This window comes from Corythoichthys intestinalis, chromosome 18 (genome assembly GCF_030265065.1).
Source record: "Corythoichthys intestinalis isolate RoL2023-P3 chromosome 18, ASM3026506v1, whole genome shotgun sequence".
In the NCBI taxonomy this organism is placed as follows: Eukaryota; Metazoa; Chordata; class Actinopteri; order Syngnathiformes; family Syngnathidae; genus Corythoichthys; species Corythoichthys intestinalis.
The window spans coordinates 18,869,239-18,888,498 of NC_080412.1; the positions used below are offsets into that span (position 1 = coordinate 18,869,239).

At 38.4% G+C, this 19,260-nt stretch overlaps 1 protein-coding gene across 3 annotated transcripts; it reads right to left on the bottom strand.

The window, feature by feature from the left end:
* Positions 1–816: 816 nt before the first annotated feature.
* rps6ka4 (ribosomal protein S6 kinase, polypeptide 4) lies at positions 817–19,167 on the bottom strand. 3 transcript variants are annotated; one of them, XM_057820870.1, is made up of 19 exons: positions 18,492–19,167; positions 17,800–17,921; positions 15,704–15,775; positions 15,524–15,591; positions 14,261–14,411; positions 14,033–14,148; positions 10,866–10,973; positions 10,654–10,734; positions 10,473–10,576; positions 10,243–10,393; positions 10,001–10,162; positions 8,991–9,119; positions 8,749–8,882; positions 7,813–7,906; positions 7,482–7,652; positions 7,183–7,374; positions 6,940–7,099; positions 2,764–2,927; positions 817–2,666 (listed from the first exon to the last, which is right to left on the bottom strand). In XM_057820870.1, exons 2-19 carry the CDS (start codon positions 17,885–17,887, stop codon positions 2,451–2,453), a joined length of 2,361 nt encoding a protein of 786 aa, XP_057676853.1. In that variant the 5' UTR covers positions 17,888–17,921; positions 18,492–19,167; the 3' UTR covers positions 817–2,450. The 3 variants fall into 3 exon arrangements, with proteins under 3 accessions (XP_057676853.1, XP_057676852.1, XP_057676851.1); XM_057820869.1 differs by having other exon boundaries at positions 18,462–19,167; XM_057820868.1 differs by having other exon boundaries at positions 17,800–19,167.
* Positions 19,168–19,260: the final 93 nt, after the last annotated feature.

The following is a 19,260-nucleotide window of genomic DNA, read 5'->3' on the forward strand; positions in this document are numbered from 1 at the left end:
ATCATATTATTATTATTCTGATTTGTATTCATAATTTATTTGTTTTGCTCTTTGTCATTGCTATTTGCAATAGTAACAGCAGTATTTATTAAGGATTTAGTGTAGGTTTTTGGGCTGTGGAACGAATTAGTGGAATCATAATGTATTCATATGGGAAACTCCTGCTCGACATACGACCATTTTGACTTACAGACAAGGTCCTGGAATGAATTAACTTCGTATGTAGAGGTGCCACTGTATTTATCTGGGCTTGGGATTGGCAGCGGAAGACACTGGCTTGTGCCCCCCTTGCGGCTACATTATAACTTAATTTCTAGTTAATTAGTTTACTGTTTGATTGAAATAAAAAGGTCAGGCCATGGTTCTGTCACACCTGTAAAATGCAAACAAAAACCAATGAAAAAGATTTTGTCAAAAAAGTTTTATCCAAGTGCCTCCTAGAACCTTTTTGCCTCCGGAAACGTAACAGCTTACAAAATAAAACTTATGACCTTGCGGCCTGAAGGGAAAATCATTTTTTTCAATGCTTTAAAGACTTATTCTTAGTTGTTTTTTTTTCTGTCTATAGTTACCGAGGGTTTAATAAAACACAATGACGTTTGCAACGTCTGTTGTGTTGTCGACTGGTACCTAAGGATTTTTTTTTTTGGCCCTTGACCACCCCCTACAGTTTTTTCATTCAATGTCAAGGGGAAGTGGCTAATTTAAACTCAATATAAAGGAGTATCAATTGTTAAACTACAAGCACACCCAACATGAATGCTGTATCCCGTTCATTTCTAAAACAATTACACCCAAGAACACAACAGTAGCATCTAAAAGTATTATTTATTTTTGCAGCCAAACAAATGGTGCAAATAAATCCCATTTACATCAATGACAGTGCATCGCAACACAAAAGTTGTGGTTAAAAATAAAAAAGAAGAAACAGGATAGTGGAATCCTGAAAACCACTGACTACATACTATCAACACCAATTAACACAGTTTAAGAGAAATGTTCATAAGAACAGAATAAAAAACAAAAACAGATGTAGCAAACAACCGAAGGGACAAAATCATACAGTAATGCGTAATTTGGTACACTGTTGACAATACAAGTGATCTCCAACATTCTCACACATTCTTACACACACATTCACAGTCCCGATACACAAAAGCCCATTTATTACGCACCCCATTACCACAGCATTAAAGTCCATTACACATAATAAATATCAGTGAAAGCACCTTTAAAGCCGAAATGGATTTTATTGTTAAAATGACTGTGCAACATGTAAAAAGTAAAAACACAAGGGCACTTCTACACCATTTAAAAAGGTTTCAATTATTACAGACCTAATTTGTCTTTGTAAAAGTATATACAGCAGATCTCACAGGAAGTCTCCCAGGGATCCAAATTAAAGTCATACTTAAGTGTCTCATTCTGATCATTAAAAATGTGATCATCTAAATTCTGAACTGTAAAAACATTTCAGGTGAACATGGCCACCCTGTTACTTAATGGACTGAGTTTGCGTTTTTCTGGCAGGACAATATCAAAAACGCATAATTAAGAAAAAGAAAAATATGTAATTGTATCACAACATATATGCATGCTTGAAATAGAACAGCACATAAGGCAAAACATTTACAGCAAGTAAAATCGCAACTGCCCTAATGCCTGCGCTTCCAGGGGACAACACTCTGGTATTTGTAGATGCTCCCAACACTAAATTGTAATGTAAATATTTGAGCTGCATCCACCACTTACAAACATAATCCACTCGGTAAGCAAACATCTCATCTTCAAAAACGTATTATTATTATTTTCTTTAAATAGTGTGTGACTTGTCCTATATGCAATCTTAATGGTTCAAAAGCTTGGTTTTGATCATTTACATTCTTAAGTGCAAAATATAATTGACCAGCCTAAAGACAAATAAAGCACATAAAAAGAAGCATATTTGTTAAATCCAGAAGCCAAACTTTTGCCTGCCTGAAAAAAAATGTAAAAAATGAATTTGTAAATTTTTAATAATATCCTAATTTCATCAGCCATGTGCAACACAGTAAATATTCACGGGGCTCAATTCTGACTGATCTGTTGCGTCTATGGCTTCAGCTTAAAATGGCTCTTTTTTCCCTTTAACCCTATTAAGCCAGGCACTATTTTCCCACTGCAAAAATACAGCAGATATCTCCATTTTAAAACCTTTGTGTAAAAGTTACTGATGTATGTAGACAAAAAAACAAATATTAAGAATTTACTAGAGGCCATATAATGATTTTCTGTGCATCTTATCTCAACACAAATGTGGCATGGCGACTTTAGTTTGATCCTCAGTCACATTGTAATACAGTGGAATTCAACACAAGATTAAAACAACACTTGGTTTCATTTGTACTTTTTTTTGTACTTGTCTGGGCATTGCCACATGACATATTCTTACTGTATTTGCTAAACTAAGGCTAGCTTTGTTTTGGGGGGCTCACACTTTGCTTTGGCTGTTCTTTCGATCCTTTTGCAGAGGCAGAGGAGGAAGTGGAAGAGGAGGAAGATGAAGAGGATGAACTCCATCTCGTCTCTACACCTGTACTTGTCATTTTTAGTTTCCGCCGCTTTGCAAGGGGGGCATTATCAACGCTTTTTAAAAAGAAGCCCTCTCTCTTACCACGGTTGAAAGCCTGGCCAGGGAGGAAATTGACAAAGGTGTGAGAACACACACGTCACATTTCCAATAGAAAGTTCTAAGACAAACTGCTAAACCGTGCTGTTTGTTACCTTGTAAGTGGCATTCACAAAAGTGCGTACAGTGGGCCCACTGGACTCCAGCACATCCGGAGTGCACAAAGGTGTAGTGGACATGGACGCGCCGCCCTGTAGCCAGCTGTTCTCTTTCAGATCAGAGAGCTTGAGTCGCCTCTCGGGATCCACAGTCAGTAGTCCTTCAATCATAAGCCGTTTGAAGGTTAGGGGTAATAATTATGTATGGAAGCTCACGTATACATTTTTACTCTTTTAATAGAAGTAAAGATTTTTGACCATTTGATACTGAAAAATCTAATTTAATAAAATCAACAAATAATAATAAATTCACATTGATTAGCAACAATGGCATTATTTGAGAAGGACTGGTCTCACCAATGGCCTTGAAAAGTGAGCATTCACAATTAGTCCTCACGGTTTAAATTAATTATATGTTTATGGGTCGTTAGTTTAAAAAATAAAATCAACTTTATGGCATTATTAGGGGCAGAATTTTTTATTTATACAAAATTCTATTTTTAAACAACATTTTTATTCATTTATTCATTAAAAAAACAAAAATAAACAAAGATAAAAAATATATATATATATATTACAGTGGGGCAAGTAAGTATTTAGTCAACCACTAATTGTGCAAGTTTTTCCACTTGAAAATATTAGAGAGGCCTGTAATTGTCAACATGGGTAAACCTCAACCATGAGAGACAGAATGTGGGAAAAAAAAAAAACTGAAAATCACATTGCTTGATTTTTAAAGAATTTATTTGCAAATCATGGTGGAAAATAAGTATTTGGTCAATACCAAAAGTTCATCTCAATACTTTGTTATATACCCTTTATTGGCATTAAAGGAGGCCAAACGTTTTCTGTAACTCTTCACAAGCTTTTCACACACTGTTGCTGGTATTTTGGCCCATTCCTCTATGCAGATCTCCTCTAGAGCAGTGATGTTTTGAGGCTGTCGTTGGGCGACACGGACTTTCAACTCCCTCCATAGATTTTCCACGGGGTTGAGATCTGGAGACTAGCGAGGCCACTCCAGAACCTTGAAATGCTTCTTACGAAGCCACTCCTTTGTTGCCCTGGCTGTGTGTTTGGGATCATTGTCATGCTGAAAGACCCAGCCACGTCTCATCTTTAATGCCCTTGCTGATAGATTTTCACTCGTAATCTCTCGATACATGGCCCAATTCATTCTTTCCTTTACACAGATCAGTCGTCCTGGTCCCTTTGCTGAAGATCTTTGCTGGTAAGATCTTGCATGGAGCCCCAGATCGAGGGAGATTATCAGTGCTCTTCTATGTTTTCCGTTTCCTAATAATTGCTCCCACAGTTGATTTCTTTACACCAAGCGTTTTACCTATTGCAGATTCAGTCTTCCCAGCCTGGTGCAGGTCTACTATTTTGTCTCTGGTGTCCTTCGACAGCTCTTTGGTCTTGGCCATGGTGGAGTTTGGAGTGTGACTGAGTTGTGGACAGGTGTCTTTTATATCGATAATGAGTTAAAACAGGTGTCATTAATACAGGAGTAACGAATGGAGCCTCGTTAGACCTCGTTAGAAGTTAGACCTCTTTGACAGCCAAAAAGCTTGCTTGTTTGTAGGTGACCAAATACTTATTTTCCACTCTAATTTGGAAATAAATTATTTAAAAATCAAACAATGTCATTTTCTGTTTTTTTTTCCACATTCTGTCTCTCATGGTTGAGGTTTACCCATGTTGACAATTACAGGCCTCTCTAATCTTTTCAAGTAAGAGAACTTGTACACTTGGTGGTTGACTAAATACTTATGTACCCCACTGTACATAAAATTGTGATTTGGCCTGCAAATATGTGGACATCACTTTTTAGGTTACATCTGCCGTCCAAATGTTAATATTGTGACCCAAAATGTGATGCCCACGTATGTGGATGCAAAGTCTTTATAAAGTTGTTTTATTTCTCTCGACATTAGCAAAAAGTCACTTGCCCTATAAAGGGATAAGAATTAAAAGGAAAATTGTTGAACAAAAGTAGTGCAAAACGGTCTCAATATATTTTCCCTTTCCCCCCCGATTTATGCTGTAATTCCCAAACACAAAGTTATTACTTGACAAAGAAATTAGAGGTGCACGATAATTATCGATCCGACAATAGGAATTATGACGTCATCCCAATAAATCCGATGACATAATTAAAAGCCCGATAATCTATACTATTTTTGGCACAGTGTCGGTGAATTGGGATGTGTGCGCTGGATTCCACTCCTGTTTTGCCAGTATGCAAAGTTTTGTTACTGTTCTATAGGCCGCATTTTTCCATCACTGAGAGATGAACATTACTATGGCAATTAGCAAATGTTTGCATTTTACAGTGTTATGTTTAGTTATTGAGAGGCCTTTTGGTTATTGATAGGCTTGTTGTCCTATAATTGCCAGGTTAAGAAAGTTGTTTCATAGACCAAGACCACAACAGTCTCCTGTCCTGTTGCACCATATGTTTTATCTGCTGACAAAGCACAATACCTGTTGGGTGTATGTTTGTTTTAGTTCAGTGCTGATTGTTCAGGGGAACACATCTTCAATGACACTGACTGAATGATTGTGATTGACTCCAATTATATTTATTTGAAAAAATAAATATGGGAACTTTATTTAAAGTCAAAACTGTTTTTGTCTTTGTTTTGTTTAATTTAATAATGTTCGTGTCATCATGAAAAATCTGGTTATGTCAAAGGCAAATCTATGCTGAATCCACCACTAGTATTTTTGACCTTCAGGTGTTCAAAAACTTAGGTGAATATACATTTAAAAATCATATATTTAATATCAGTTATCATATCGGTATCGGCCTCGAGGAGCAAGAAGTTATAGATGTTGGTTTTGAAAAATGGATATCGTGCACCCCTAAAAGAAATAAACTATTTCTCATGGAACAATCTATTGAATAACTAGACTCTTGATTTCCAACAAAGAAAAACTCTGGAAAAACTAAGTTGATCTACTGTATATTACTTTTTTTTATGGGAACTAGGACAATGCTATGCAGAGGTGTACTCATAATAACTTGATTTTTTAAAAACTTTTAATAATTTTTAAGACAAATGCATATATATACGTATGTAGAGCCTATTTAAAGTGGAGGCAGAGAGTTGGGGGCGGGGGGGTACGAAACGTTTGCGTCTTCCTGATGGGGGCATAACAGAAAATAATTGAGAAGCACTGGACTAGACATCCATCCATCCATCCATTATCTTCCGCTTGTTTCGGGGTCGGGTCGCGGGGGCAGCAGCTTTAACAGGGAAGCCCAGACTTCCCTCTCCCCAGCCACTTCAACCAGCTCCTCCGGCAGGATCCCAAGGCGTTCCCAGGCCAGCCGAGAGACATAGTCTCTCCAGCGTGTCCTGGGTCGTCCCCGGGGCCTCCCGCCGGTGGGACATGCCCGGAACACCTCTCCAGGGAGGCGTCCGGGAGGCATCCGAACCAGATGCCCGAGCCACCTCAGCTGGCTCCTCTCTACGCGGAGGAGTAGCGGCTCGACGCCGAGTCCCTCCCGGATGACCGAGATTCTCACCCTATCTCTAAGGGAGAGCCCGGACACCCTGCAGAGGTAACTCATTTCGGCAGCTTGTATCCGGGATCTTGTTCTTTCGGTCACGACCCAAAGCTTGTGACCATAGGTGAGGGTAGGAACGTAGATCGACTGGTAAATCGAGAGCTTTGCCTTTTGGCTAAGCTCCTTCTTCACCACTACGGACCAGTGCAGAGTCCGCATTACTGCAGACGCTGCACCGATTCGCCTGTCGATTTCCCGCTCCCTCCTACCGTCACTCGTGAACAAGACCCCAAGATACTTGAACTCCTCCACTTGGGGCAGGATCTCATCCCCGACCCGGAGAGGGCACTCCACCCTTTTCCGACTGAGGACCATGGTCTCGGATTTGGAGGTGCTGATCTTCATCCGGGCTAGACATTCAATCCATTTTGACTGGGACATTCATTTATTCACCGTTGCTAATCAATATGGAATTGACGTTTAGCGCCGTCAATGGCAGCCAATGAGTGCCCTATAATGAGTTAAACTTGTTTTGAGCTGTCTCACACATATTGTTAACTTCATAACAGAAGACCAGTGGAAATTTGATTATGAGCCACATTTCTGTTTTATAAAACAATGTCACATTTACCAAAATCAAAGAAACTGCTTCATACCTTTAACAAGCTCTTTTGCATCTTCTGATACACCTTTCCACGGTTCCCCATCCAAGGAGAAATCTCCTTCCTTAATCTTATGCATGATCTCGGCAGCATAAGATGACGTCATCCCCACCTGCTCGCTCTGGAACGGCACCTGGCCTGACAGCATGGTGTACTGTTCGAATGCACACAAATGGAGATCAGGGCCTTGGTTAATCTGACAGACGTCTCAGAATCAACAATTTTCAGTTAGATTACCAGGATAACCCCTAGACTCCAGAGGTCACAGGCTTTGTCGTATCCCGCGCTCTCAAAAAGTTCGGGTGCAGCGTACTGCAGAGTGAAACACGGCGTCTGCAGTGGGGCACTACCAGCAGGACACAGACGGGCGAATCCAAAATCGATGACTTTGAGAACAGAGTCCTCGCTCTCATCTGTAAAGAGTACGTTCTGAAAGATAGAAAGATTGTTTTTGACTTCCTCTTGTCTTACATTTATGTTGTGGTTGTAACGCTTTTGCAAATACAGCAAAAAATGCATTTGTTTATATGGCCCACCTCCGGTTTCAGGTCTCGGTGCACTACACCAGCCTCGTGCATGAAACTGACAGCTGAGACCAGGTTCTGCAGCAGCTGGCTGGCTTCTGCTTCGCCAAATAGTTTCTTCTTCTTGATCCTTTCAAGCAGCTCGCCACCACGGAGAAGCTCCATAACTAAGTAGGTGTGGTACTGAAAAAAGAAATGCAAGAAGGCATAGTAACATACTGTATCGTGGTCAACTAATCAACAAACTGTATTGTGTCTTGCTTAATGCTTATAGTTTTTGGTACTCTTTGAAACCTCTGATTAGATTTGGAAAAATGGATACATACATATATTTCATTTTTACCTGATCAGTGTAAACATCATGAAGCTTGACTATGTTTGGGTGAGCCTCACATTGCCTCAAAGCGGCAATCTCCCTCTGAGTGTTGACCTCCATTCTAGAAGACAAATCATTGGCTTTAAATTACGAAAAGAAATAAGAGTAGATGTAGGAGTAGTTGCATCATAGTCATCCATCCATCATGCAGAATAAATACAAAACAAACAAACAAAAAAAGACTTATAAAAGACAATTTTTGGAGAAATTAAGTGAGGGTTCATTTCAGGGAAATTTTGGGTCACTTCCTTGTTATTTCATTGGCTGCCACTGGCGGTGTTAGAGGTGGGCAATGAGCTAATTTTGGGTCACTTCCTTGTTACTTTTAGGGTATTTACAGGTCACTTTCTGCAAATTTTGGGGCATTCTGGAGTCACATGCTAAGTTGTTATACATTTTTTTGTGATTTTCTGAGTATTTTACAACATTTTCTGGCTTTATTAGATCACTTCCTGTTGATATGGGGTAATTTCTTTCCCATTGGAAATGAAAGGCAATGGAAATAAATGGGGATGCTTTTTAAAATTTTGGTGGAATGGTACTTTTTGGGCAAAAACTATACAACTTTTGTTTGCCTTGATTTCCTGAATTTTAATAATTTACAATTTTGTGTAAATTATATGAATTAATGGATGAGACACATTTTGAAATTTGTAATGTTTTTGCCATTGGAAATGAAAAGGGCTTTTTTTTCATGTAATAAAAAAAAAACTGTTTTAGCTACAACCGTGAGTGTGAGGGGTTAAATCGAACAGAGCCAGCTTCACATCAATTTTTTGGAATGTTTCGAAGTTGGAACGTTGAGAATCGTGCCACGTTGAGAATCGTGCAGAAAAAGTGGACAGGGGAAAAAATATGGATATTATACAATACAATGAAAGTTATTGTAGACCTTCAGCTCACCTGCGGCTGACTATCTTGACTGCATACTCAAGGCCACTTTGCTTGTGTGTACATTGTCTGCACACAGAGAAGCTCCCCTCACCTAAAGGTGGCCCTTGAAGACACAGCTCATAGTTCAGAAAAAACTGTGATTCCTAAAAAACAAACAAAAAATATATTCTGTGAGCTGTCTAGTATAAAATACTGGAATTACAGCATACTGATGCCCACATTACGTTGAACATGGTTTTAAAATTCCATACCGCTAACATTGCACTGCGTTGGACAGAGGCAGAACCTGGTCGGTCAGCGGCGGGAATCTCGGACGCCAAAAAATCTCCCATGACAGCATTTTTATTGAAGAGAATAGAAGGCGCAATAAAGGAGTAGCCCTGGAATATGAAAAGAAAATATATATGGCGGAAAACACAGACAAGAATGAAAAAGCACTTCCTGCTCTTGCACTCCTCTTTAAAATAAACTGCTATATTCTAAGCCAAAACAACTGTTGCGTTCGATAGAACAATATGTCTTGGTGCATTAAGCCCCCAAACTATTATTAATGTATCCGTTTTACTCTGTGGAAACCCGCGTTTACAGAGGGCGCGCAACTGTTTTGGTTTCAACACAGCCATAAAAAGTAAAGACTTTAAAAATTATTCACTCGCATATTTTAAACTTTTAAACAAATTACGTCACAGTTAAAAAGGTTATAATTTGAAAAAGAAAATCTCGACCACTCCTTGATGTCTTCAATTTCTGCATCGCGACCCTTGTTAGATTACCATGTTTCACCCATAAAATCCCCAAAAAATCCGGCTTTGGCCATTCACAGCTGTGTCTTGACACTCGGTCAAACATGGAGTTTTTGGGTCGAAACAAGGTAAATACGCAATAATATCTCGTTAAAATCATGGCGTCTTTAATTATGCTCTCTCATGCTCTCACCTCCAGTTAGGGTTTTGCTATTTAATTTTTTTTTTTTTTTTTTAATGTCCTGTTCAAAATTTATCTCCCCCCCCCCAAAAAATTGAGATGCTAAGCTTTCCAATGATGTATCACACGTGCATATCGGACAATTTTGAAATTTGGCCAAATTGGGGGTCTCAGAGCAGAACTTCAAGCCACCAGAGTGTTTTCTGCCAAATACAGTATTAGGTATATATATTGTACATTAGCAAACTTAAAGCAATGTGCTATGATATAGACGCAAACATCCAATACTAGACTATAAGAGTCCCTCTATGGTAAGCGACAAGTCAAATGGATTTACCTGGAAGAGGCGGTCAGTGCTCGGGGGTGTGCTTGCTGGAGAATAGACTGGATCCATCCCTGTGAACTCCTCAGCAAAGTTACCTACATCGAGTTCACTCTTTAGCTCAGGCTTGAATGGGCTTGCAATCTTTTTCTGGGCTAGATCATCCCAGTTCAATCCCTATTAGGAAAACCATATCCAAAGAGTTAAGCACATAAGAAATGAGAGAGCATCATCTGAGCTCCACTAGGAAGTAACACCTTGAAGAAGGCATGGCTTTTGATGTCTGCTGCACCCCGTGGGCCCGAACCGAGCCTCTTGTGAGGATCCTTCACCAACAGCTTCCTAAGCAAGTCCTGAGCAGTGGCTCCAATCATGGAGGGGAACGGTGGATCACAGCGTAGAATACGTCTATGGAATAGAAAAATGGCTAATAGTTATGTTTTTCATTTTTGTGAAAACTTGTCCTCTTGTTTTATGTGCAACTCACTTCGACACCTCGCTTTGGGAGTTTCTCTCTCCCTCCAAAGTAAATGGAGATGCTCCTGTCAGCAGCTCGAACATCAGGATTCCAAGACTCCACCAGTCCACTGACTGCAAAAATCACATAAGGGAAATTTCGATGTGTATGACAAACATTTTGCTTCTTTCCTTTAGTACAGAAAATCTACCTTGCCGTGACCCGTTTTACCCCTGATGATTTCAGGCGCCATGTACTCAATGGTACCACAAAAAGAGTAGGTTCGTTCCTTCTATAACACAATTGAATAGGAAAAAAAACTGTTAAAAACATCGTTTTGCAAAAAATAAAAAAAATATGACTGTAACCATGATGAACTTGCAGAACCATATCCTATCTCCTACCTTGTGTTGCTGTACTTACGTCTTCTTGCAGAAATTCTTTGCTGAGTCCAAAATCAGTCAATACAACATGACCTTCACTATCCAGGAGAATATTTTCCAATTTAATGTCACGGTACACAATTCCAAGCTGCACAAAGAGAACGTGTCAATTCTGTTGAAGGTCATAACAGTAAGTAGCAGAAAGATATTGTAAACTTTTGACAAACATCCGTAGAAATCACATTCCACCACTGGTAAAACCACTCAAGGTTCTTTGATTAATCGATTTCGAACCGAAACCGACTTTTCTGGTTAAGACGATGTTAAAAATGCTCAAAACGGTATATTCGATTTTCAAAACAGCACCATTTTGGTTTATCTAAGCCACCATAGTTTCCTCTGCATTTCCGCTTCCTCCCAGGAGAGCGCGCTGTCTTAAACAAGAACAACCATGGCTACCGGCAATTCGAGTGAGGGCAATTCTGCTACTTTTGCCCCGCTAACTTTGGACACAAATTGCATAATGCCATGAGTTAGTGTATTATCTCATGATGTAATTAAAGTATTTTTGTACACAGGCCTGGAGTGGCTAATCGGGAGGATCTGGAGAAATCCTGGTAGGCCGACCATAAGGGCCAGTCCGGGATTTACACATTTTTAACATTACAGTATTATATATTTTTTGTTTGGTATTTATTAATGACAGTGAGTATCTCTTACATGCTGCTACCACTTTCCCTGTGGGCTGTCTTTTTATGAAAAAACAAAAACACAAAAAAACTTGTATTATTACATGTATATTTTTTTTCCAGACACATCCTGATGTGTGCAGGCTGAAAAAAAAAGCATCCTTTCCCACTAATCGGAGTCTGTATTCAGCCAAATTTGCTACCTGCACCGTGTGATATGACAACAACACATAACTGGAAACTTTGGCTTGTAGCACCTCACAAGTGAGATGCAGCAGCAAGCACCAGCCATGATGAACCCACCACAGGTGAAGAGCAGGAAGGTATGATTTTATTGTTCAGTGACTGAATATCAATTATGTGGCATCTTTAGAGGGCCAGAAAATTGACTTGAATTGATCAGAATGCATGCTTTGTTTAAAAAAAACAAAAAAAAAACTACAAAGATAAATGAGAAAGCCCTCAAACCCAGTTACATTGTTGCTGAACTTGTTGCTAAATCCAAAAAGTCCCACACAGTGACAGAGTAATTAATACTTCCTGCCTGCAAAGGCATTGTCAGCGAGATGCTCAGCCCTGATGTGGTTAAAGCAGGGGTGGGCAAACTACTCCACAAAGGGCTGCAGTGGGTGCGGGTTTTCGTTCCAACCCATCAAGAGGAAACCTTTTCACCAATCTGGTGTCTTGCAAGTGCAATCAGTTGATCGTAGTCAGGCCCTTCTTGTAACGTCATTGGTTAAACTGTCTGTGCTGGATCAGTTGGAACAAAGACCAGGACCCACTATGGCCCTTGGGGACTGGTTTGCCCACCCCTGGGTTAAAGACATTGCTAAAGTTCCCGTCTGATAATTCTGAGCTTTTCAAGCATAAATGCTATCAAAAATAAAAACAGAGAGAGACTGAGAGCTGTTGAAGATTCCTGCCAGGAAATCAACTTTGTGTTCATCTAAACAGGCTCAGGTTCCCCACTGTGTAAGTACAGTGGGGAGAACAACTATTTCATACCATTGGCAGTGTATCAAATACTTGTTTTCTCCACTGTATAAATGCTGAGAAATTATTTTTTTCATTAAATATACTGTACAGCAAGTAATTTTGGAAATTTTTTGATTTGTGGTGTGCCGTGAGATTTTTTCCAATGTAAAAACATGCCATGACTCAACCAAAAGCATGCAATGCTGTTTTTTTGTTTTAATACAATAACATATTTTGGTAAAATGCATAGATCTACATTTGAAAATTGAATCTATATGCACATTGTTCATTGGCTCATTAATGTGTTGACCTGATGTCTTCTGTAAATCTGAGGTGCTCATAAACCTAAGGGATCATTCTGTTTGTTACATTCACTGGGGTGCATATTTGTGTTTGTTTGGACAAGGTGATTGCCACCTTGCATATTGTTAGTGACAGTTTTGCACTAAGGATTAATTTATGTAAGTAAAACCAGAGAGAAATGTGACAGCACATCACCCTGAGCCTGGCTGCCTACCTACTTCACCTGACTGACTTTATTGACTGGCTGGCTAGCTGGTGGTTGTTAGACTGACTTGCTGATAGCCTATTTAGTTTACAGACTGACTACCTTTTCTCATGTTTGGCTTTGTTTCAAATGGTATATGCACTTTCTTCTAGTGATGCACGATAATACATTTTTCAACCGATATCGATAACCGATAATTTCCTGCCCCTTCCACCCGATAACCGATAATGTCACGCCGATAATTCTATTCAAATATGTATGTAAAATTTTAAAGTATACAAAGATCAAATGTTACTGTGCAAAAATGTAATTTAGTGCTATCTTTTTCCTCATCAAATGTGAACAAGTAGTAAATTCCAACATCTAAATAATGGCAATGACATTGTGTAATTGTAAGCTTTTGGCAACAATTACTTCGAGAGTAAACACCCAAGTTGCACAAAAATGCCTTTAAAAGTAAGCCATTCCTAACATATATCACATTACTACACTGCAAAAACATCTCCTTAAAACTATCAGAATTGGATAAAACTGTTGATTGCGCACATTTGGAGGCTAAATCAAGTATATAATTATCGGATTGCATTATCGGCTGAATTTCGTTTTATCTGGATTATCTGTGTGACGTCATAATTGCCATTATCGGCCGATAATTATCGGTGACCGATATTATCGTGTATCTCTACTTTCTTCTTTCATTTTCGCTTCGATTAAGAACAGAGCTGCAGTCTGTTGGATAAATAAAATGCTCTTAATCCCAAGGGATTGCTCTGTGTGTATTAACAGTTAAGTCACTGGCACTTTCAGTTCTAATGAAGAAAAAATAAGTTTAAATAGAAGAGATTCTGAATACTTTATTTGTCATTATTTCCAATTTGCCAAGAAATCGTAATTGATATCAGAAAATCGGGTTTGAGAGAAAATAATCGGGATTTTCTTTTCAGCCCTAAAACCACTTTATTAGGCAATATTGCTTAAGAATTTTTTTTTTTCACTACCATAATATACTGAGATTAAGTAAAGAGGAACACAAACCTTGTGCAGATGCTCCAAAGCAAGTATTGTTTCCCCGATATAAATGCGCACTGCCTCCTCGGAAAAGTGATCTTGTTGATACAAATGAGTGAACATCTCCCCTCCACTCACATAGTCTAAACACAAATCATTAGATATTTATCAAAATCATATGCCAAGACAAAGCAAGAAAAAAAACAAAAATCCAGCAACATAATCATCATATTTAGTTCAAAGGGTTTCACTCACCCAGGATGAGATGCAGTTTGCTCTGCGTCTGAAAGGCATAATGAAGTGTGACCAAGAAGGGAGATTGGCGGATGTTCTCCAGCACCTGCCGCTCAGTACGCGTATGCTCTGTGGTCTTGGCCTTCTGAACAATTGCCGCTTTCTTTAGCACCTTTAGGGGCGTTATGAAATCAAAATTAGTACTTTCACCCTTTTTGTGACAAGTGCCTATTATTGCTATTAATGCAAATGGTAACGTGTTTTTAATGAGAAATGAGCACTTTACGTTACCCTTTTTCAAGTTGTGTTTGGTCAGCCATTTTCAAAGAGCCAAAAATAGCAAAGAGGGTGTGTAAAACCTCATGATTTGATTTGGATGGGTAAAGTTTCATCCAATCATATCCCAGAAGTGGAAATAGCAACGAAATTCAGTGTATTTATTGGTTTAAAAACGTGAACGCGTCATGTCCTTCAGCAGCATGCTTAGTTCTGAAAGGGTTAACTGTTCTAAAAATATGGGCACCGGAATGGATTGGTATCAGATCAGTATCGGCAAATGGTAAATGGACAGTACTTATATCGCGTATTTATCTGCATGGTTACCATGCCCAAAGCGCTTTACATTAGCACACATTTACCCGTTCACACACACATTCACACACCAATGGGGCTGCTGCCATGCAAGGCGCTGTCAACCCATTGGAGGCAAATCAGGGTTCAGTGCCTTGCCCAAGGGCAGTTCGACAGTGGGCAGTCCTAGCCGGGAATTGAACTGCTAACCCTTCGGTCCAAGGACAACTCCAGCTACCAACTGCCGCCCCAAAAGAAAGAGGCAAAAGAAAAAAAAAAAAAATCTCATAAGTACAACATTTTAAAAAATATCAGCACTGGGACATGCCTACTGGACATAACATTTGAGTCATATAGGCCACAATATTACCATTTGGTCTATAAGTGTGGACTATTTTTTAAACATTAACCATTATTTGTATTTATATTTTAATGAATAAATTAAATAATAGATTAAAATGTTAATATTACTTCCATAGTATTTAAATATTTGCTTGCCATTGAGAATGATAGATGTCCAATTCAAACATCCAATCCATTTTGACATGAACAAATATTCATTCGCCCCCTCAGTCAAAATTGATTGAAAGTCTCGCGCCGTCAGAGGGACCCAACGAGTAAAAATTTATCTGGGTTGGCCTACATCACGACCCTCCGAAGGAAACCATAACCGCGATGTGGCCTGTGACAAATACAAATGGAGTTTTTACATACCTTCATCGCATATAGTTGGCCTGCATCATGGCCACTATTCTTCCTCACTAAAAATACTTTTCCATACGCTAAAAAGAACACAAATTTCAAAACAATTAGTTACTTCAATAACAGTAGGACATTAAAAAAAAAAAAAAAAAACTGTACATAATTGTTTGGAATATCTAATATATGGTTTACCTCCTGTACCCAAGACTTTGAGGAGCTCAAAGTTCTCCATGCCGACCTTCTCAGTGTGTCCAGTGAGGTTAGCTAGTGGCAAAAAAAGGGGGACACAGTCTTTCAAGTTCATAAACCTCCAGATGTGAAATAAATTGTATATTGATGTGTTCACAATTTGTATTAAAAAACAGACTTGAATTGACAGCTGACAGAAATGGCAAAAATCATCTCAAAAAGAGATATAAAAATTACAAACATGAATTTTCACTGGGCATCCATCAACTATAAATTTGAAGCGATGGCACTTTTGGGTCTAGCTGAGATGCCTGAATTAAACCCAAGGGACAGTTACCATGATCTTAACTCCTTCACTACCAGCTCAGTTGAAATGGTAAGAGTATGTGATGTGGTAGTAAAAGAGGGAAATTGATATTGAAAACTTATTGCCATCAATGGCAGCAAAATAGCTAATAAAATTCCATTTATTGGGATATCTTTCTACTTATCACTTGTTTTTAATTTTAATTACAAATATTTATTTATTTATTTTTATATTAGTTTTCAAAATGTTTTATAGCAATTTGATTTTCATCCCAAAATGGATAATTTACTGAATTCATTTGATTTATAATCATTTATATATTTTTATTGCCATTTGCAAATATGTGCAGGTAACACCATAAGCGGAGTTTGACTTTGGGGCCTTGGGGGGGGGGGGGGGGGGGGGGGGGGGCACAGCATGTTGATGACCTCAAAAGGCAGTGTCAGCAATAAAATTAACTTACAAGAATATTTATAATAATAAAAGTTAAAAACGAGTGTTTTTTGTCTCCCATCATTCTTGAGGGGAATTCTAAATCAGGCTGCTTAGGACAGCTATACTTTTCGCCAAGATCATTATCCATTAAATATGATACGCCCACCGGTGTCATGCCAATGTAGTTACCCCAGTCAAAAATTGTATCCCCTGGGTGGAGCCATAAGGAGGTAGATTTGTGTCTTCATTATTCGATCAAAAAATGTGTTTGAATGCAAAAATAAATTTGAAACTCAAAAAAATGCATTTGAAAGCTAATTTTCTTGGAATTTTGGGGGGGGATTGAAGTCATTTTTTTTTTTTTGAAACAACTTGTTTGGTCGATGTTGTTTTGCATTTGGGCCACAATTTGGCTTTGACATTTGTGTCTTTATTATTCAATCAAAAAATAAGTTGCTTCAAACAAAAAAAAATTACATATTTCAAACGAAAAATCACTTCCATCAAAAATAAATATTTCAATCATAGAAAAAAAAGTTTTTGAATTTGAAAAAATATTTCAGACTCAAATATTTGCATTTGAACACTTAATTTTCAATTTAAAAAGTTTTGATTTTAGCAATCCTCTTTGTGTTTGGGCCATATTATGGGTAGGACATCTAAATCATTCAATCCCCCAAAAAGTTGCTAAAATCAAAAAAATTATTTCCAAACAAAGAAAAAAATCATTTGAAAAATAAAATTGCCCTCCCCGTTTAAAAAAAAAATGTTTTTTTAAAAAATAAAATTCAAAGCAAACGACCATCTAAGGTGCTAGTCACTTGATCTGTTTGAAAAATAATTTTGACCCATTATATAAATATATTTTTTGTTCATTTCATTCATTTTTGTTGTTTGCTATTAAATGTAATGACACTTTTTGGCCACCAGGGGGAGCCTGACCCACCTGATCCCCTTCAACTCCGCTTATGGGTAACACTAATACAACATTTGGATGGCAAATTAGGGCAACAAAATATTGTCCCATGGGCAATAATTGGCCCCTGGGCCACAGGTTTAAAACCACTGCCCTCTATAAATATACACTTTTGTTCAGTAATAACAACCTTAAAAAAATTAATTAAAAAAATAAATTAAAATCACAGGCATGTCGAAACTGATTATCTTGTCAAAAGTATGAATTGACTATATAAATCCAAAACAGTATCATCCATTCCATAAATTCTTATACAGTATGTCAACACCGCCTCGCACTTGTGTGTCATCTTGTTTTACATCAGTGTTATACTGACGTCAACATGCAGTCAGTGAATACGTAATGAACGATAACAAAAATTTACTCCGAATATTGACTTACCATTGGTGATCTGATGCTTGACGGTACATGCTTTTTCATTTGGTAGTGCATCGGAGTCATCACTACTATCAGACATGTCCCCCGACATGACTCCAACTAGAGTAGTATCCTCTACGAACTATCTGAGATGAATTGTAAGACACTTGTTTGATATTTGCAATATTCCACTCCACGCACCTAGGAGTGATTTAATGTCGCTGCATCGCGGGGAGTACAAGGATTATAGAAATGAACGGACAGATGTGCATAAACACGTCGCCCTTGTGTTAATCCTCGTGTTTGACATCCCGATGTTTGTTTTTATCATGAACAAAGCAGCAGTAATTCAACTGTGTCACTTGATACTTTCTTTCAAAAAAGCGTAATAACGTATGAGTAACACTTAAGTTCAGGCAACAGCGTTAGCGTTCATTGCTAAAGAGTTATCAGTGTACATTTACTCGCATTCAGGCTAGCGTCGATTTGATCAAATAATCAGTATTAATCCACAGGCGTGTACAACTCGATCGCGTTAATCGTTAAGATATGTCAACTCGTTCCCACATGACGATCTGTCGTGGGAAGTAGTAGTACATTGACAAGAGAAATTGTAGCTAGCAAATGGCTCTTGTTGTCCGTCAAACTTTGAAGCGTTAGCCGGGGCTAGTGTATTGATAAATAACCTCCTCGGATGTCAGCAGAAAAAGCCATACTGGTGAGGGAGTTCCTTTTCTCTGCCTCCGCAAGAGCAACGTTCACGTTTCTTCTATTTGTTTGAGGATCTGCATATTATTTGAGGGTAGGTCAGCTGCTAGCTAAGTGCTAATAGCAGGATGCTTTCGACACAACCTGGGCGACACTCGTCACGTGACTATTAAAAAACGGGCGGGACCACGGTGGGTATGTCTTATCCCAAATCTGGCAGAAATTGCGTTTGATGTCAAAATCTGCTACATTTTGGATGCTTTTTTTTTATCGTCTCAAAATTTTCACTGTTTCTTGCAAGTTGATTATTTTATCCTTTAAAACCCACAAATTACGTCTCAGAAAATTGGAATACTGAAGATCAATTTAAAAGCAGTATTTTGAACAAAAAATACTAAGTATGTTTTTCCCCAATGCATTCGATAGTGGTTTGGATCTTTTTCATAAATTACTGCAATGCTGAATGTTAACATTGGTCCCTCTCATCTTCCTAGGCTTGACAATACCATAGATTCTCTATTGGGTTTTAGTATTGGAGTATTGGATAGCCAATTACAGACACTAAGCTCAATGAACCAGCTGTAATCTTTGGCAGTGTGGAGAGGTGCCAGCTTTTAAAGTGCTAGCTCCAGCCTAAATCCACAGCTGTAAAGCTCCTTTTATGGATTGTTCCCTAAATTGATTTTCTTTGACAATGACTCAAGGTTTTTTTTTTTTTTGGAACATCTCAACTTTCCATGAAAATGGTTGGATTTGCAGCAATCTAAATAATGCTTT